The 20,291-nt window shown below is 45.5% G+C and overlaps 1 protein-coding gene across 2 annotated transcripts in view; it reads right to left on the bottom strand.

The window, feature by feature from the left end:
- LOC125410920 (signal transducer and activator of transcription 5B) overlaps positions 1–20,291 on the bottom strand; it is a 68,797-nt gene that overhangs the window by 24,834 nt on the left and 23,672 nt on the right. The window contains exons 1-2 of one of the 2 annotated variants that reach the window (XM_087909979.1): positions 15,734–16,199; positions 2,303–2,440 (exon numbers count right to left, since the gene is read on the bottom strand). In XM_087909979.1, coding sequence (XP_087766105.1) covers positions 2,303–2,430 — 128 coding nt within the window. In that variant the 5' untranslated portion in view covers positions 2,431–2,440; positions 15,734–16,199. Of the gene's footprint in view, positions 1–2,302; positions 2,441–15,733; positions 16,200–20,291 lie in introns of those variants that run through there. The other variant, XM_087909978.1, reaches the window with a different exon arrangement.

Raw genomic sequence — 20,291 nt, 5'->3', positions numbered from 1 at the left:
GGTTTTCCTTAACAACAACACAAACTTTTCAAAACGTCCTCAGTAAGAGTACGACCCGGGAGGTTTGCTAAAGGGAAGCACTTTGCCTAGGACTGCTGGGACTCTGGACTTGAGTAATTCCCCTGCCTCAGCCTCCTGAGTGGCTGGGATTACAGACATGCACTACTGTACTCAAATAAACGAAAGCTTTGTTTTGTTTTCTTGTGGTGTTGGGTCAGGTCCTGGTGTCTGCTGAACAAATGCTCTACTGTCCTACATCCATCCTATCTCCAGCGTCTAAATGGGATTTTAAATAAACAGAAATTTCCTACTAATGTTTTCTTAAATTCCCCAAATCATTAAAACAAAAAAGAAAAGGAAAAGGAAAAACACTAACCTAGGTGTGTTTGCTGTTCTTATATTTAGTCAGGTTTTCTGTCTTAATTACATGAAGCTGGGATTTTTTTTTTTAATTTCCTAGAAAACTGCCTTCCTTCAGCACGCTTGTTTCCGAACGGAACCCTGCTAACAGCTGCTGCAATTATTCTAAGGCAACATCACAGTGGGTATGGCCAACTTTCTCCCAACAGCACTAGGACTGGCCTCTTCTAGGAGCTGTCAAAGAGGAGCCACCACCATGGTGAAAACCCAGCTAGTCTGATGAACATGCCAGACTGACTGACAACCTGGGGCCAACCAGCAAGCTCCCTGCGCTGCACGCTGTCAGGCACAGCTGGCTGCTGGTGTTCAATGTTGTCAGTGAGGGTGCTGCAGGGCAAGAGGGGCAGCTCGGTGGTAGACGGGTCGTCTTGTGTGCGGGAAGCTTTGCCTCAGGATTGCAAAGTAAGATGCCTTGCTGCTGAATGTGTTACACCGATCTAACAAGTTTAAAACTCAAGTACATAGTGCATAATTTGAGAAGTAAAGATAAAAACGTTGGCTAAGTCAACATTGAAATGTAATCATTGTTCATATTTTAAAAAAAACTGTGTGTGTGACAACATGCATGCCACAGAATAGTAAGGGAGTCAGAGAACAACTTTCAGGGCTCAGTTTTCTTCTCCAAAAGGGTTCTAAGGATGAAATTCAGGACATCAGGATTGATGGCAAGTTTCTTTACTCACTGAGCCATCTTGCCCTATTGCTAATATTTTAGAATATTTTGTCTGCATGTGCACATATAAATTAAAAACATAAATGTTTCAAGACAGGTATAGTGGCACATGCCTTTAAACCCAGAATTAGGCAGGCAGAGGCAGGTGGATTGCTGAGTTCACATTAGAGCCTGGTCTACATAGTAAGTTCACGACAGCCAGAGCTACAATGGGAGACCCTATCTCAGAAAACCAAAAAATAAAGAGCCATGAATGTTTTGATTATAAGTTAATATACTAAATGTTAGTTTATGTGATATAAATTTTCGCATGTGGGAAGCAAGGGCAGGCCGATCTTGAGTCTAAGACTTGTCTGGTCTATATAATGAATGCAGGCCATCTACAGCTATACATTGAAAACTTACCTTGGGGGAAAAAAGCCAGGCACGGTGCACATCTTTTGTCTCAACACTTAGGAGGCAGAGGCAGGTGGATCTCTGAGAGTTCCAGGTCAGCCTGGACTACATAATGAAACAAGACAGCCGGGGTTTCATAGAGAGACATTATCTCAACGCCCCTCCCCCTCCAAAAAAAGCAAGTTCAGGGGCTGGAGAGACGGTTGTATGCTTAAGAGGGCTTCTTGTTTTTCCAGCGGACCTGAGATCAGACCCCAGAACTCACACTGAGGGGCTCACAATCACCTGTAACCCCAGGTTATCTGGGATTTGACGCTGTTTTCTGGCCTCTCCACGGACCTGCCCTCAAGTGTACATAGCCACATACAGACACATAAATATACACAGAATTAAACCACAACAAAGATTAAAATCCAAGAGTTAGTTTATCTCCCAAAACCTAAGAAAAGGGTAAACACCTCTTCTTGAGTTACATAAACAGTTTTCAAACAGTTTTTCTTGGAGACAGGTCCAAGGACTGAACCCAGAATCTCATGCATGCTCGCCACCACTGAGCTACATACACAGCCCAACACACACAGCTTTTGAATTTTTTTTTTAAAAGATAGGGACAGGGTCTCACTCTGCTATTCAGGCTTGCCTGAAACTTGCAGTCCCTCTGTCCTAGCCTTCAAGGTGTTAGGATCATGGGGGTGACAGGGGTGGACCACTAGGCCCGGGTTACACATATAAACTGGTCAGTTATAACATTTTTCTAATCAAAGTTCAGGATCCTTGTGCTTGAAACATGATGTAGAAACGCTGTTCACCTACCAGGCTTGACTTTCAATCCACTGGGATAAATAGTGTCGCACCTCGATGGGGAAGTGCTGGCCATACAGGGCCTGCATCTGATGTAGGGCGTCGCCCTGGAGCTGCTGAGCCTGTATCCACATCGCCATGGTTCACCACCTGTTAAACACAGACCTTGATTTGTTTGTTTGTCTCTAGCCCTCCCCACAAATTTAAAGTCAATGGAGTAAATATGTACAGGGTTTAAAAGTGAACGTTCTTTCTCCCTTTGGTACACCTAAGGTCAGGCCTTTAAAACCGTCTTCTTTACTATTGTCTGTGACATGCGTGGGTGCACATGTGCCAGGGTGAATGTGCAGAGGTCAGAGGGTTCTTTCCTTGCACCTTTGTGTGGGTTCTGGGGATCAAACCTGGGTTGCCAGGTTGCCCAGCAATTGCCTTTTCCCACCGAAGCATCATCTCACCTGCCCAGGATCGATATTCTCTAGCTGACTTTGAGCTTTATAATGCTTTAAAAATGCAGCCGCTCACTCAGCGCGGTCATGGGAAGGGGCCCTGGATGGGTCTATGAAACGTTCACTTCTGTGGCGCAAAAGACAACACCGTAAACCAGCTCTCTAGGCACGGCGGGGCCAACAGCTTTGCTACCCTGGTCCCGGCCTTTACTTCTGTTGGAAAGCGCCACGGGTGCTAGGTAGGGTCCCACAGTCGTCATGATGGTTAGCAGAGTGACCAGAAATGGGGCTCCAGATTTGGGCTTTGTGAGACGAAGAACAGGCTACCACGTGAAAAGGAGCTGGGAGAGAGGTGGGAATAGACGGCAGACTGAGGCTGCGCGCTATCTTAGGCAGCTCTGCAGCCATGCCCTCAGAGCAGAGGCTTATCTTGCCGAGCTCCCTAACATTCAACCTTGGAGTTATTGCTATGGGACTTGTAGAACAGTGTTCTGTTAAATTACAGCACGAACAGTCCAACACAAAGACAATATACATCAACTAAGGGAGTAAGAATGGACTGTTGTATTCTACTGTGAGGAGTGGGCAGGCTTTAGGAGGGGTTTGTGGTTACTTTTGTGTGGAGATTGAAGCTCAGACCTTAACCATGCCAGGCAAGTGCTCCACAGTTGATCGACAGCCCAGCCCTCTTTGTCACTTTTTATTTGGAGACAGTGTCTCACTCAGCTGTCGAGGCTGGCTATATACTCACTCTGTAGTCGGGGTAGGACTCAAACTTGACATCTTCCTTTTTTATTTTTGGCTTTATGACATGGGGTTTCTCTGTATCACAGCCCTGGCTGTCCTGGATTATAGACCAGGCTGGCCTCGAACTCACAGTTTCACCTGCCACTAGTCTCAGCAACAGTGAGTTTGTGTTGTAAACTGGTTCTTGTGGTGGCACTGCGTGTAATCCTGGAATTTAGGTGGTGAAGGTGGGAGGATCAAGAGTTCAAGGCCAACTTGGGCTTCCTGAGACTGTCTTAAAGAAACAACACCAAAACCAGAACAAATACCGCCAATGAAAACAAGCTTCAGGAAATGGCTTTATGAAACTACTAGGACCCTTTTCAGACAGACCTGAGAACTGAACGCACTTGGCAGAGACCTTCTGGGATTCCCCAGACTGAACAAGCTATGTTATATGAAGACATGAAAACCAGATCTTCCTCTAATGCTGCTTTCTGTAATGTGGGACCAGGCATCTTGAATCCCACCTAAAAACGGTTTAGCTACTGATTTGCACAAGTCTCCTCAGGACTGCATTACAGCCATGGCCCAGTGCTCTGGACCTGGGTTTTGTTGACTACCAGAGTGCACACGTATGCCAGGAAACAAAGATCCTTCTCTGAGATCAGTGGCGGTCTGGTCAAGTAACACTGAGCTATTTATGGGACAAGCCAGTTATCCAGCAATGAGGAGCGGGGTGGGTGCCGGTTGCCTATTTTAGAGTGCGTGCTGCTATAGAACACTTGAACGACACATGGTTTAATTTGGGGCTTTCGGACTTTAGTGTTGGGACAATGGTGAGATTTTCCAAGACAACAACAGATTTCAGTGGGTGTGAGTTTACCAGAAGAAAACTGGGACAGAAAAGCATCCTACTTCCTAGTCAAACATCTGGACGACAGCTGTATATATATATATTTTTAGGACCATCTCCCAATCAGAACAATATCAGCTTGCAATTTTGGAAAAAGGGCAAAGGGATAGCGGGAAAGGAGGCTGGAGATGTACGCATACAGAAGTCCAACAGCGAAGTGAAGGGCAGGGTTCGGGCAGCCGTCTTTCTCAGCGGGGAACAAGGATGGGGGCTGGAGAGGTGGCTAAGGGGTTGAGAGCACTCATTGCTCTTCCAGAGGACCTGGGTTTGGCTCTCAGCACCCACATGATGACTCACAACCAGCTGTACCTCTAGTTCTAAAGGATCTGATGCCCTCTTCTGGCCTCCAAGGGCACTGCACACAAGTAGTGCACAAACATTCAAGCTTAAAGAACACTCACACATATAAATACATCTTAAAAAAAAACACAAAAACAAAAAAACAAACAAGGACCAGGCCAGGGAGATGGCTCAGACAGTAAAGTGCTTGCCTTATAGGCATGAGGACCCAAGACTGAATCCTAGAACCCAGGTAAAAATCCGGGCAGGGTGGTACACACTTGCAATCTCAGTGCTGGAGAGGGGGAGACAGTAAGATACCCAAGACTCTCTGGCCAGTCAGCCTGACCTAACTGTCCAGTTTCAGACCAACGAGAAACTGTCTTTAAAAGAGGGCAGGGCTGGAGAGATGCGTCAGTGGTTAAGAACGCTAGCTATTTTTCTAGAGGACCCAGGTTCAATTCCCAGCACCCACATGGCAGCTCACAACTGTCCGTAACTCCACTTCCAGGGGATCCAGACAGTCATGCTGGCCAAATACCAATACACATAAAATAATAAAACAAATTTTTTAAAAAGAGGCTGGTCATGATGTCATGAGACAGAGGCAGGAGGATGTCTGTGAGTTTGAGGCCAGCCTGGTCTATATAGCAAGTTTCAGGTCAGCCAGGACTTCATAGTAATACCTTGTCTCAAAAAAGAAAGAAAGAAAGAAAGAAAGAAAGAAAGAGAGAGAGAGAGAGAGAGAGAGAGAGAGAGAGAGAGAAAGAGAGAAAGAGAGAAAGAGAGAAAGAGAGAAAGAAAGGATGACTAGCTCCTGAGGTTAACTTCAAACCTCTACAAGTGTACACCACACAACCACACATACATATATACACATGCCCATGTGCTCACACACACTTGGACACACATATGCACACCCATACACTCACCCCTAGAACGAGGTAGAAGTAGGAACTCACTGTAGCTTCTTAACGAACATGTGAATGTGAATGATTCCAACAGATGAAAAAAATCTCGTGTTTGCAAATTCCTGTGCTGAACTGCCCCAAGACAAAAGAAGGAAAGTGGTGCGAAGGCCCAAGCCCTCTTCCCAATCCATTCAAATCAAACAGCAGCGTGCTCACTCTCTGCTCCTCTCCGTTCTCCTTCCTGTCCCTCACCACTGTCTGGCATGCAGCATAGATCTATTTCCTATTTTCTCTATTACTAGGAGAAGGACTTATTTGAAACAGTGCCTGGCATATAAGTATCACTATTTTTTGTTGCTTTATTAAACAAGTACATAAAACAAAGCTGAACATATGAGCTATTTTCTTTTTTAAGATATACATTTCTTATTTGTTTGTTTAATGTGTATGGGTGTTTTGCCTGCGTGGATGTCTGTGCATCACATGTGTGCAGTGTCCTAAGAGGCCAGAAGAAAGCTTCAGATCTTCTGGAACTGGAATTACAGGTGGCTGTGAGCTGCCATGTGAATGCTGGGAACTGAACCCAGGTCTTCTGGAAGGGCAGCCAGTGCTCTCAACAGCCGAGCTATCTCTCCAGGCCCATGTCAGCCTTTTAAAAGTTATTATGGAACATACCATCAGTATGGAATTCTAAGGTGTAGGAAGGATCATCTCAATTAGCTCATCAACTACAACTGAATAGCTGGACAGGTCTATGTGGGTGACAGCCTCTCTTCCACTACACGTGCCTGTCATTTTCTGTCTAGTTTTCTTTGTTTTGTCTTTCCCCACTGAACTCCAACAGAAGTAAAGAGGACATGTCTTACTGTCCTGTCCCTAAAGTATATGTATCGTGGCTCAGCAGAAGAGGTGAACAAGTATTGCTAAATCAGTGGCTCTTAGCCTCTCTAAGGCTGCGACCCTTTAATACAGTTCCCCATGTTGTGGTGACCCCAACCACAAAATTATTTTTGTTCCTATTTCATAACTGTAATTTTGCTACTGTTATGAATCATAATGTAAAATTTGTGTTTTCCAATGCTTTCTGAGGCGACCCCTGGGAAAGGGTCAATTGACCCCTAAGGGGTCGTGACTCACAGGTTGAGAGCCACTGTGCTAAATTAACAAATACATAAATATTTCACATGTCCTGTTAGCCAGTCTTATTACATATAACATATTACATATAACAGGAGTCTATTGTTGTTTTAAGAGAAAAACACAGCTCAGTGTGGTGGTATGCACCTGCTATCTCAGCACTTGGTAAACTGAGGCAGGAGGCTGTGAGTTTAAGGCCATACAGGGCTTACAGAAAATACCTTGTCTCTTACAAAAATCAAACACTTTTTTTTTTTTTTTCCAGAGAGTCTCACTATGTAGCCCTAGGTGGTCTGGAACCAGCTAACCTTGAATTCACAGAGATCCACTGACCTCTGCCTCCCGAGTGTTGGTATTAAAGGCGAGCCCAGCTTCAAAAAGATGCAAAAACAAACCCACAAAGACAGCAGTACTGCGGAGACATACATAACAGCAGGGCGCGCGGATTTAGGTTTTACGCTGAGGCTTGGTTTTTATTGAGGAACAGAGCACTGAGCTCTGAGAATCTGTCAGAGTATTTTTCTGATTCCAATTCTGAGCAAGCCATGCTGGTTATTATTTTTTAGTAGCATGCTAATACTACTTGAAGAGCAATAGCTGGTAATGCAAAGTAGTAAACGCTTGTTTTGGTAAACGCAGTGTAGTGTCACAGCATAAAAGCGCTCTGACTGGGATGGAAGCAAGGCTACTGAGCGCGTCTGGCTCACTGCCTGATAAGAATGTAAAGGACACAGGCAGGAGTAAGGAACCCGAATGCTCCCAGGGCAAGTAAATGATCAATGCCGACGATTAAGCTGACCTGGTCATTACACATTGTATGTATGACGCATCAATGCCGACGATTAAGATGACCTGGTCAGTACACCTTGTATGTATGACGCAGCACGTCCTTCTCCAAATACGGAAAGTTTGTGTCAGTTAAAGTGTTAAAAAACTAGAATATAAAAACTACAGTAAATAGTACAGTCGTGTTCATTTTACTTTTAAGCTGTGACTTTTATCCACATAGACTACGAGAGGCTTACAGGTATTATCATGTTCCCATTATAGCCTCTGACCCTCTTGCCTCCACTTCCTAAAGGCTAAAGCTCACTGCAGACAAAAACTGCTCCCGCCCCTCTCTGCTGTAAATACATAAGATCTGTAGTCTGGTGAGTGCTTTTTCCCCATGTCTGTCAGAACACTTCCCACCCGTTAGGAAGTAATGTGCGCACAGGCGTAGGCAGGGGCCCTGTCCCTCACACCTACTGTCTACCCAGCCACCAGCTGCTACCCCACCTGCATGGACACAGCCCACCACTCGCATGCTCTCCTCTGCTTACTGACAGGCGGCTCAGTCTTCGGTGCGTGACATCCTGACAAGGGAAGTGGTTTGTATCTCTGGCAGGTCATCACGGGGCCACTCTAAACACTGGGAAATGGATTCACCGTCGTATTTTTAGGGCAGTGTTGACAACCGGCCGAGCTCTTGTGCAGCCACACTTGTGGCGTTCACAGCTTTCCAGAGTCTGGACACACAGCGCTACTCCCGGTGGACACGCCCAGCACCTGTGTTGGCCCTTAACACCTGGTCCTATCCAAGGGTGGGGAAGATTAAACACGTGGGCCAGAGGTGACTGTTTATAAAAACCTGGCCTTGAACTCACAGAGGTCCGCCTGCTTCTGCCTCCTGAGTGCTGGGATTAAAGGCGAGTGCCATCACTACCTGGCAATAAATATTCTTTTATCAGAATTTCTCCCTTTAGCAAATATATATTTAGATCAGCTCCAGGTAGCCCAGGCTTGCCTCTGCCACCGAACTCACTACATAGTTTAATGCCAGACCCTGTTCCCCCTCCTACATACTGTAATTACAGGTGTGTTCTTTTACTCCCGTGCTGGGGATCAAACACAGGGCTTTGTGCCCATGAAGCAAGAGCTCTACCAACTGAAATACACTCCCAGTTCAAAATTTAACTTTTACAAAGAAAACCATGACTCTGAAGGATCTCGGAACACTGTGCTCATGTTTGGCTGTAACTACCTGGAGCAGAAGGAAGGCTTTCCCGCTAGAAGTTCCTGGTGCAACTTTGCCAATAGATTGAAGAAATCCTGGCTTGAAGAGAGATGAGGGTTTAAGACACATGTAGAGAGACTTGGCTTGCTAGATTAGCTTCTAATGTTTGGACTATTTTGTAATTGCTGAGTTTTTCTTCTTGTGTGGGACTAGAGCTCAAACCCAGGGCCTCGTGCATGCAGTGAGCACTCAGCCACAAGGTTCCATTACCCCGTGCTTCCTATAGTTTCTACTTTCCACACCAGCCCCATCCCGAAGGGCCCCACCACCCAGGCAAAACCTCTAAAATGAGATTAATGTTCCCTGAGATGATGCCAAACTTGGCTACTCACAGTGCTTTAGAAGATCTGCCCTCTAATGTCTCTGTGCCTCAGACTTACTGAGTGAGAAGAACATGCGGGTCTTTGGAGGGAGGCTGCAACGAGCATGAATTACTGTGTGTAAACGCTTAACACAGCGCCTGAGTACGGCCAGTCCCCTAGACGGGCCAATGACTCTTCTGCACTTACACACAGAGCTTCCTTCTCCCCACCTCCATCTTAATCCCAACAAACTTTTCCAAAGTCAATCCTCAGCCTGATGACCAGCCCTTGCTGTCCTACTGTGTAACCAATATTCCAGAGGATGAAATTTACTTTCCACTAAAAATATTCTTGTTTTTATTTTTACTGCATTTGTGTGTGTGTGTGCATGTGCCTCACCATGCCTTTGGCAGTCCGAGAATAACTTGTAGGGGTTTGTTCTTTTCTTCTACTATGTGAGTTCTGGGGATCAAACTCAGGTTGTCAGGTTTGGTGGCAGTCACCGTTATCTACTGAGCCATTTTGCTGGCCCTGATACTCTGATTTCTTCATCAGTTTCATTGACACAGGACTTCTACAGACAAGAACCTCTGGAAGGGTTGGGGAGAGAAATTGTGAATCCTATTCTCCCAAGTTGGAAGACAGCATTGAAAACTGCGGAGGTCAAAGGTGACATAAGAATATTCTTAAATGCGCGAGCGCGCGCACACACAAACACACATGGACACACACGATCGCACACACACAATTAATCCATCCATGGAGGACAAAGGGGATATCAGAAGGGTTATATGCATGCGCGCGCGCGCGCACGCGCGCGCGCACACACACACACACACACACACACTGATTCCATTCATGGAATGTCTGCAGTAGGCAAACTCAAAGGGGCAGAAACTAGTAAGGTCGTACTGTTGGGAGTGATGAAATGCATTAAGGTTGGACAGTGGTTCTGGTGGTACAACACCTACAGGACACTGAATCCTGGGCCTTCTAGGGCAATGGGGCGAGTTAAGAAGGCTGCAGGTAAGAGCATTGTCACACAAATCTGATGACCTGAGTTTGACCCCTAGAACCCACAGCAGGATGAAGAGCAAATACCCAAAAGCTGTCCTCTGACCTCCACAAGCATGCCACGGCAGACACGTCCAAAAACACATCACATCAAATACACACACACACACACACACTCACAAAACATCACATCAAATACACACACACACATTCACAAAACATCACATCACACATGCACATCCACAAACACATATCAAACACACACACACACATACAATCACATGCATAAAAAACAAAAAGGTGAATTTTATGATATGTATTCTATTTCAATAAGGCTGTTATTAAAAAGAGGCAAAAACCAGGCCTCTTTAATCCCAGCACCAAGATGCAGAGGCAGGCAGATCTTTTTGAGTTAGAGGCCAGCCTGATCTACATAGCAAGCTCTAGGCCAGCCTGGGCTACATAGTAAGATTCTATTAAAAAATAAAATAAAATAAATTAGAGACAGAAGTAGAAGAGTTGACCCCATCTGTCAATACCAAGAGGCTCTGTCTGAGATGTGTCCTGCCACCACGGCCCCACAGTGCCACCACGGCCCCACAGTGCCACCACGGCCCCACAGTGCCACCACGGCCCCACAGTGTCTGTGTCCTCAGGACTGTGGTGAGTTGTCATGCTACTTTTTGTTCTTTTCCACATGTTGTCATACTTCAAAATTTAAAGAGAAAGAAGAAAACAGAACGAGAAACCTAATATCGGGAGACTGATTTTGGCAAAGGCTAGGGCCAGTTGGCAGATGAACTGGGTGTATAAACATTGTTTCTGATCTGAAAAGTTCAAGGCAAGAAGCCAGCATTGCAAACTGCTAACCTCCCAGCACCCACTGAGGACTGAGGGACCCTTGGAGGAGTATAAAGGGCCAGGTCCCTGGTCATGTTGATGACCTCATTGTCAATCTCAATATTATTACTGTGCTAGGTGGTGATGATCACCGAGTAGGAAGGACTCTGAGAGACAGAAATTATTAAATGCAGTGGTAGAGGATTAAGATTGTGTTCATATTGGCCTGACATCAAGCAAAGTTAGAGTAAAATGACCACATCTAAAAGTAGGTCAATACCAGACCCATCTGCCCTTTAAAAAACAAAACAAAACAAAACAAAAACTAAATGCTGGCTTATAAGCAACCAGAAAGGTAATTCTCTTTTAGGAAAAAAAAATCATTACACAGACAGTAAGGGAACAGGAGTAAATGTGTTTGGTCTACAAAGAAACAAGAAATACTTTACCCAGGCAACACAGATAATAACATTCTGGGAAGACAATCAGCCATAAATCTTCACATCGCAGCCCAGTTACCACATGCCACTTTGGGAAGAAGAGAGGTAATGCAGGGAAGGGACAGGAAGGGAAAGGAGGAGGGAGCTACTTGCTAAGGTTAGCCCACATCAGCAGGTTCTTCTATCTTTAAACTTCTCACCTAAATACAACATGTGTTTATATTGCAACACGCATAACCTCAAGAATAGAGTGGGCTGGGCTGGGGAGATGGCTCAGTTGGTAAAGCCTTTACTATGCTGTCACTAGGGTCTGAGTTCAGTCCCCAGGAACCAAGAAAAAAGATGGCACGTGCTTGTAATCCCAGGTCTGGAAAGACGGTTAGGAGGGTCCCTGGAGCTGGCTGGCTAGTCTAGCCCAGTTGGCGAGCTTATGGTTCACTGAGATACCCTGTCTCAAAAAGATAGACTGGAGAGCAATTGAGGAAGACACCCAGCATTGACCTGACCACCATCCATGTGCACACATAAGGCAGACCCAGACAAGGAGCAACATCGCTGCTTAGGCCACGGTGCTGCCCGTCTCTGAAAACAGGATGCTCGCACAGTTGCGTGCTTCTTACTATTCACAAAATGAAAAGAAGGCTGGAAACACAGCACAGCTAGATAGTGAGAGCTCTGACCTAGAATTCACAAGACCCTGCAATCAATTCCCTGAACTTCCAAAACCAAAAAATTACAAAAAAAAAAAAAAAAAACATCAGCAGGTGAATCTGGTGGATAATGCACTAACAAATGCACTAACAATCACAACTATCAGGCCAAATGGCACTATACAACTGGAGAGATATATATCTGGACAGGTTTGGCACGTTGAGAAGAAAAAAAAAACCTAAATTACAAAGAATCTGGAAGAAACAATCAACAGTGCTTGCCTCTGCGGCACACACACTGGGACAACAGGGGTGACTGGCGTGGCCCCTCCTCTGCGGCACACACACACTGGGACAACAGAGATGACTGGCGTGGCCCCTCCTCTGCGGCACACACACTGGGACAACAGGGGTGACTGGCGTGGCCCCTCCTCTGTGGCACACACACTGGGACAACAGGGGTGACTGGCGTGGCCCCTGCACAAGGATGACAGAATGCACAGGAAGCACGCTGTGTTTCCCAGGACTTCCCAGATGGGGAATAGAGGGCAGCACTGGGGGCTGCTCTGCTGGAGAGATGTAAAAAGTAACTGCAACTAAACTATACACCTTAAGGAAAAATAAACAATCAAGATCCAGACAAATTCCCCCTAAATCCAAACTGCAAACTCGAAGGAATTTAGAGAGGAGGGAGCAACAGAGCAGAACTGGTTTTAGAGACATGACAGCCAAGAGCTCATTAAAAGCAGACATAGGGTGGAGAGATGGCTCAGCAGGTAACATGCTTACGGCCAAGCTTGATGACCTGAGTTCAAGTCCCACAACCCACATGGCAGAAGCACCAACTCCAGCAGGTTGTTCTTTGATATCTGTATGTGAACTTCCTTACACACATACACACGCGCACACACATAGACAGATAGATAGATAGATAGATGTAAGGTTTTTGTTTGCTTTTTAAGCAGAAACAAGGCTTTAAAAGACATTATTGAGATAATTAAGGAAAGTTACAGACTGCCTATATATTGGATATTATTGTGTCTTGTGTGGCCTTAAATTGGCTGTACAGCAGAGGATAATCTTGAACTTCTGATTCTCTTACCTCTGCCTCCTGAGTGCTGGGAATACAAGCATGGGTCACCACACCTGGTTTACGCATTGGTGAGGACCCAACCTAGGGTCTTGTAATGCTAGGCAGGTGCTTGACTGTCTGAGCACATCCCAGCCTTCGAGTCAGGGGTAAATGTCTTGAGAGTGACACAGTGTTGAGGTTGTGCTAGAAGGTGCCCTAGTTCTCAGTGGCATGCACTCCAGCTTCTAAGGCTAAGGGGTCATGAAGTCGGTGTTTTAGCCGTCAGAGACGGGAAGCGTGGTGTGGGGGGTGAAGACACAGGCGTGACGACACAGCTGTTGCTGAAACCTGTCTGGAGCTCACTGTTCTGTTTTTTCAACACCCTGGGACTGTAACTTATTTACTTTTAAAATCAGAATTAAGGGCAAAAAAAAAAAAGTCAAAAGATAAAAACAAAGCAATAGACAACCAACTGGTGACTCCTCTGGAACAGGTCCTGAGCAGTACTGAATGAAGGTCTGGACTTTTCAGGCTGTGTGCTGTGGGCAGTGGGATGCCAGCATCCTTGCCTATGGATTACTATCTCCAGTCCAAAATCTAACAAGCAACTTGTTATTATAAAGGAATCACCATTATAGAAGAATTACCACTGTACCATTTTCCAGATGACTGCAAGCATCTGCTGGAGCCCATAAATAATGACATCTGCATTACAGAAAATAAGAAACATGTTCCCAGTATTTTCTTCATTAAAATTCATAGCCTCTCTCTTTCCACTGAGAGTTGTAGTACTGTTTCCACTTAGCAAAATTTTTCTTTGAAGAGTGTTTTGTTCTAGGCCAACTCTTGAGGACAGCCACTAGTTAAAGGGTACAATCTATTATGGGAGAAACTGGAAATGACATAGACCAAGGGATTGGGAAAGCTGTAGCGCTGTAGCCTGATGGAATGACACACATTCATCTGAACCACATATAGAGGCAACCATGCTGAAACGCAAACACCACGTCAACACATCTCTGGGGATTGAGACAAGAATGTGGTAAAAGTGTGTGCAGAAGGTATGCTGAAGACCTACTAGAGAATGGTCTCAAGGAATGTAATGCCTGTTACACTTAGGCAAAGGTGTTTTCATCCTTTTCTGTAATTATTAAATTGTGTTTAAAATGTGGGAATTTAGGAGTGTGTTCTACCATGACAGAGGCCATAGGTTTGTTTCCCATCCCCATATCACAAACTAAATAAGTTTTCAAAATATAACATGTAAAATATAAAATTAGTAACAATAGACAATTACTAATGACCATCCCATGGAAACCAAATTTAAAAGGGTACACAAAGACGGCCAGGCTGGACAGCACATGCTGTGGTACCAGCCCTTGGAAGTCTGAGGTGGGAATTCCAAGTTCAAGTCCAGCCTGAGTTGCACAGTGGGTCCCTATGACAAACAAAGACACACACACAGACACACAGGCACAGGAAGGGGGCTAGAGAAAGGGGCTCCGTGGTTAGAAGGGCCTGCTGTGAAATAGTGAGACCGGAGTTCAGATCTCAGCACCCATGCAACAAACTTGACAAAAGCCTGTAACTCTTCCAGAGTCCAGTGCTTGACAGTCTTCCACTTATGTATCTGCACATACGTGTGCACATACAACTATGTACATACACACCTATGCATACACACATATTAATTAATTAGCTTTTTGCTTGTTTGTTTGGCATTTTTGTTTGTTGGTTTTTGGTTTTTCGAGACAGGGTTTTTCTTTCTAACAGTCCTGGCTGTCCTGGAACTCACTTTGTAGACCAAGCTGGCCTCGAATTCACAGAGATCCGCCTGCCCCTGCTGCTTGAGTGCTGGGATTAGAGGCGTGCACCACCACACTCGGCTCTTAATGAATTAGTTTTTTTAAAGACATAGGAAGAGAACATTTCCTGACATGTGAGTGTCCAGGTTATGGCACTGTCTTACAAACTAGACGGCCTTGATTTAAGTAGGACATGAAACAGTAGAACTTTAGTCATAAAATATTTCTTTAGAGGAATGTAATACTATCACTTTCAGATACTTAGCAACTTAATATGTTTTCAAGCAGTGGGTCAAGACTATTAATGGCTAAGATTAATGTGGAACTGACGTCTATTTATATGTACCGTCGGCTCCCTTTTCACCTTTTGCATAACCAAAAAACTTATAGCAGCTGTAGCCAGAACCAAAGCCACAGAAAGTCATGCACAACAGTCCCAAAATTCCTTCTACCGCGTGAATCCCACACCTGCCCACAGCTGCCCTGGAAGATGGCCCTGGATGGTGCAGAGCAACGACTCAAGGCCCCTGGAAAGCTGCTGGGATGAGATGAGGTACAAGAAAACCTCAGCCGTTCGCTCCTACCCAGAAGCTGACAGAACTGGGAGAAACTGGCCTGCTGGGCTGCCATCGACTTGTTTTGCACCAGAAACCTATATGTAGCCCAGCCTGGACTGAAACTAAACATGTAGTCAAGCTGTCTTTGACCTTTCAAACCCTCTGCCTCAGCCTCCTAAGTGTCGGTACTGCAAGAGTGCACCCCACTTCAATGTTAACCACACTCAATTACCTCGGCCCCAACAGTACACCTAGGAAACAGACTGAGAAGACACTGGAAAAGCGCACCTACCTACTGAGCCAAATGCAGGTTCAGGTTGCTGTGTTGCGCACATTTACATGAATTATCATCCATTTTTATTCTGGGTCACAGACATGACATTTGAATTAGAGCGTCTTGCTTAGAAATTAAAATGTTTTCCTGCCAGGAAACAAATGGTTACAGGAGAAAATGGTTATCCAGGCAGAAGAGTCAGGGCCGCTCTCGGACAGGGATGATGAGCCGAGCTGAAGTTGTAAGCTGTCCACTTTCACTACCTCACTAGCGTTGGGACTCTGCCACCAAACAGAATCACTTTTGCTACAACCACTTTTCTGGAAACAGATCTTCTCTCACTATGCGGCGACTAACACATCTAAACATAGCTCAGCACCGTGAACAAGGGCTGTGCAGGGGCCCCTGCTCCTAACGGCTTGTGCCTTCGGCAGCCAGGCTGGAGGCAGAACTCCATTTACGCTCGTTCACCGTTCATCGGGTGCGATGGTACAGGAAGAAGCAAAGAGCAGCGATTTCCTTCCAAAAGGTCAGCTGCTTCAGACAGACCAAACAGAAAGCTGTAAGTTCTCGCCAACTTCCCCTCTGAAGCTAGTACGCAATCACATTTTGTTTCCAGTAAAGCTCCCAAGAAAAACAAGCAACTGGAGACCCAGAATCTCTGCCACTGAAGGGTCTCGGCTGCCTACGTCAAAGGCAGGAAGAACATGAGGCCCCATGCTTTCTAAACAGCAAGGGAACCGTTAAGAACCGCCAGCTTCAAAGTGAGATCATACTTGGGAGGAGGTGGGGGAAGGTCAGGAACCATCTTAAGATTTTAGTTGTTTATTTTGTATGTTATATGTGTGGCACACGTGTGTCATGGCATATGTGTGGCAGTCAGAGGGCAGAGTCTGTTCTCTCCATCTACTTTGGGTCCCGGCAGTCAGACTTGGATCCGCAGGCTCGGTGGCAAATGCCTTTACCCACTGAGTCATCATGCTGGCCTCCTCATTCCCATATTTTACATGAATATTCCAGAAGTCTCTATCTAAAAATATGATAGTAATCTGGTGATAAGAGTTACAGTGACATTTAAGCTCTCTAAGTGATTAACAAAAATAAAATGTCAAGGCTGGGCGGTTGTGGCACACGTCTTTAATCCCAGCACTTGGGAGGCAGAGGCAGGTGGATCTCAGTGAGTTCGAGGCCAGCCTGGTCTACAAAGCGAGTTCTAGGACACTCAGGGCTACACAGAGAAACTCTGTCTCGAAAAATAAAACAACGACAACAACAACAAAAATAAAATGTCAGCCTTTTCTCTTCTCAAACTAAAGTCAAAACAGTGATGGGAATGGAGAGATGGCTCAGTGGTTAACAGCACTGGCTGCTCTTCCAGATGACCTGGTTTCAATTCCCAGCACCCACATAACAGCTCATAACAGCCTGTAACTCCAGTTCCAGGAGGTCTGACACCCTCATACAGACACAGATGCAGATAAACACCAATGTACATAAAATAAAAATAACAAACCATTTAAAAAATTGAAATGAAACAAACAAAAGTCCAGCCATCCCTATGCCCAGCATGCGTTCGATGTTAAAACTCCAGAGGCCACAGAGAATGACACACCACTTCTGAGAGTAGACAAGGAGAAAAGACCAGAAACTGATGAGCAAGAGAGGTTTAAAATCTTCTTCAGATAGTAATTCCAAATGCTTAAAATGACACTGAAGATTTTAGAGCCCACCGCACTGCATTACATTCTGGCGCAGACTTCTGTACGTTACAAGAGCACCAGACTTCAGGAAAATCTGCACTCAGTTCTCCTCCAGGCTGCGACAGGAGATCCTTTCAAGTACAAGAGAAGAGAAGGAAGAAAATGAAGGTTTTATTAAAGGTTTGCTCAGTCAGATCAGTTCCTGCCCTTAACTATCTACATATGTCTTCCGAGAAAATGTGATGGGCTAGACTGGGGAGATAGCTCAGTTGGTAAAGAACTTGGCTAGACTGGAGTTCAAATCCCTAGAACCCATAGTCGTGAATGTTTCTAATTCTTGCAATGGCAAGATGGCAGACACAGGGTTGCTGGCCATATAATATAGCCTACTTTGATGTCAGGCCAGTGAGATACCCTGACAAACAGGGAAGGTGTCTGAGGAACGACACATGAAATTGTCTTCGGACCTCCACGCACATAAACACACACACACACACACACACACACACAGGAAAAGAGAAAATATGTGATGAGTCCCTCTGACAGGCTCACATAGCATACCATCGGCTCCGTGTGGTTTCTAACTACTCTCTTTCAGGTTGTGGTGGCAACAGAGACACCAGCCTCTTCGTGGGAGGCGCTCTTCTACAGAAGCCTGGCTTTGATGATCCAGCGTGCTTAACCCCAGCCTCAGAACACCGGGCAGGAGATGAAGACAACTGAGGGCTCCTGGGGTGAAAAAACTTGTTACATAGGCCAAATTAAGCTACATGCTGGAAACTATTTCATGTTGACACAAAGTAAGCTACTTAATTTCCTCTCCTCTGTCTGCTTCACAGCGGGGGCTGGCGTGCAGCGGAGAAGGGGATCCAGGTCGGAGAGGCAGAAGGATGATAACAAAGCTGTCACCACACACCATGCCCACCTGCACACTCAGCAAGTGCCCCATAGGTCTCACAAGGACACCTGGGGCTCTCTAGTGGTGTCACTGTGTTACAAATGAGGCAACAGACTTAAGAGTTAGGGACTCTCAACAGCCCAAGAGGCTTCAAATCTTCAAAGAGCACAGACATACCACTTTGCTTATTAAAAATCTTCGCTTAATTAATGGTCACTGAGATGAGTCCGTGGGTAAAGGCACTAGCCGCCAATCCTAACAACCTGAGTTTGATTCCTAGGACCCACATGGTGGGAACAGGGAACAGTTTGCGGGTGTTCTTCGACACCACACGTACACTGTGGTGTACATATGCATGGACACACATACACAAAGGATTTTTTAAGTTAAAAATCTTCATTTAGCCAAAGTAGCTCTTTTTGAAGCACACCTCTGTTCTGCAGCTGCCTTAGACTAGAAGCTACAGAAGAAATGATTACAGAGTGCAACTTCCCAACAGACATAACCCCAAAGAAAGGCCCCCCCACCTCCACTCCCACTTTTCTTCATGCTGGGTTTCTCTCTGTAGTCCTGACTGTCCCGGAACTCGCTCTGTAGACCAGGCTGACCTTGAACTCAGAGATCTGCCTGCCTCTGCCTCTGTCACCATCCAGTTTAAAAGAAAGCTTTAACTCAGAGTCCTTCTGGAAGCCTTCAAGCACAACCAGAGGAAGTCACAGGAGGGCTTGGTGGTTATCTTCATCATTCTGAACCAATCAGAAGTTAGTTAAAAAAGCTTGAGGTTGGAAAGAGGAGCAAGAGAAGGACCATCCTGGGAGTGGGCAGCTTTCCCTTTAAGGCTGAAACCTTGGTCCTGACACTCATGGTTGGAATGGGCAGTGTGGTGTGTCTTTTTTTTTTTTTTTTTTTTTTTTTGGTTTTTCTAGACAGGGTTTTTCTGTGACTTTGGAACCTGTCCTGGAACTAGCTCTTGTAGATCAGGCTGGCCTTGAACTCTCAGAGATCCACCTGCTTCTGCCTCCTGGGATTAAAGGCGTGTGCAACTGCTGCCCAATGAGGTGCGTCTTGTAAGAAGCAATTGGGAGGGGCAGGAGAGATGGCTCAGTGGTTAAGAGCACTTCTGCTCTTCCAAAGAACCCAGATTCAATTCCCAGAATCCACATGGAAGCTCACAACTGTCTGTAACTCCAACTCCAGGGGATCTGACACCCTCACACAGATATACAGACAGACAAAACATAAAAATTAACCAATCATTCAAAGCAATTAGGATGCCAGCTGTGCTGTTTCTTCACCAGCAACACTAATCACGGGTTGTGCTAAACTCTGGCTTTCTTAAAGGAATAATGTCACTCACACCAATGGGAAAACAACCCATCAATCATCCCAGGGGGCAGAACAGGAGGGCTGGTAGAGGAGGTTGAAGCTGGGTGTCACCAGGGAAGCTGGTCGCAACAGCATTCAGTTACTGGAGTGAGTAAGTTCCTGTGCTCGGAAATACTAATTGGAAGATGCAGAAATAACTATGTTGCTACCTCGGTGTGCTTTAAATGTTAGTTGAGTGCCAGGAATTCTCAGGGTTCACCAAGCCATGCTACAAAGAAGTAGGCAATGGAAGAGAACTTCCATTTTACCATATGTGTGACACGTCAAGGGGGACTTTGAGGACAAGAACGCCTGGCAATCCCAAAGCTCCTAAGAAGGTACCTTTTATACTTTCACATCTTAGTGAGAAACAGAGCCATGACTAAACCTGTGTGCTGTGTCTCTCATCAGTTTGACCAGCTCGTTATTTAAAGGACAGACTGCATTACCTCTCTAGAGTTACAACTTAACTTGCGCTCTGCTTGGGACACGGTAGGTATTTGGTAATCGCATATTACATATAATTTCAGTGGATCTCCATGCCACAAAGGGAACCAAACTGGGAGAAATAGATGGTGGGTCAATTATTTCAGTCAATGCGTTATTTTTAACA

The sequence above is a fragment of the Myodes glareolus genome, chromosome 9, assembly GCF_982192425.1.
Source record: "Myodes glareolus chromosome 9, mMyoGla1.1, whole genome shotgun sequence".
NCBI classification, from domain to species: domain Eukaryota; kingdom Metazoa; phylum Chordata; class Mammalia; order Rodentia; family Cricetidae; genus Myodes; species Myodes glareolus.
This window is presented reverse-complemented; position numbering and strand designations above follow the sequence as displayed.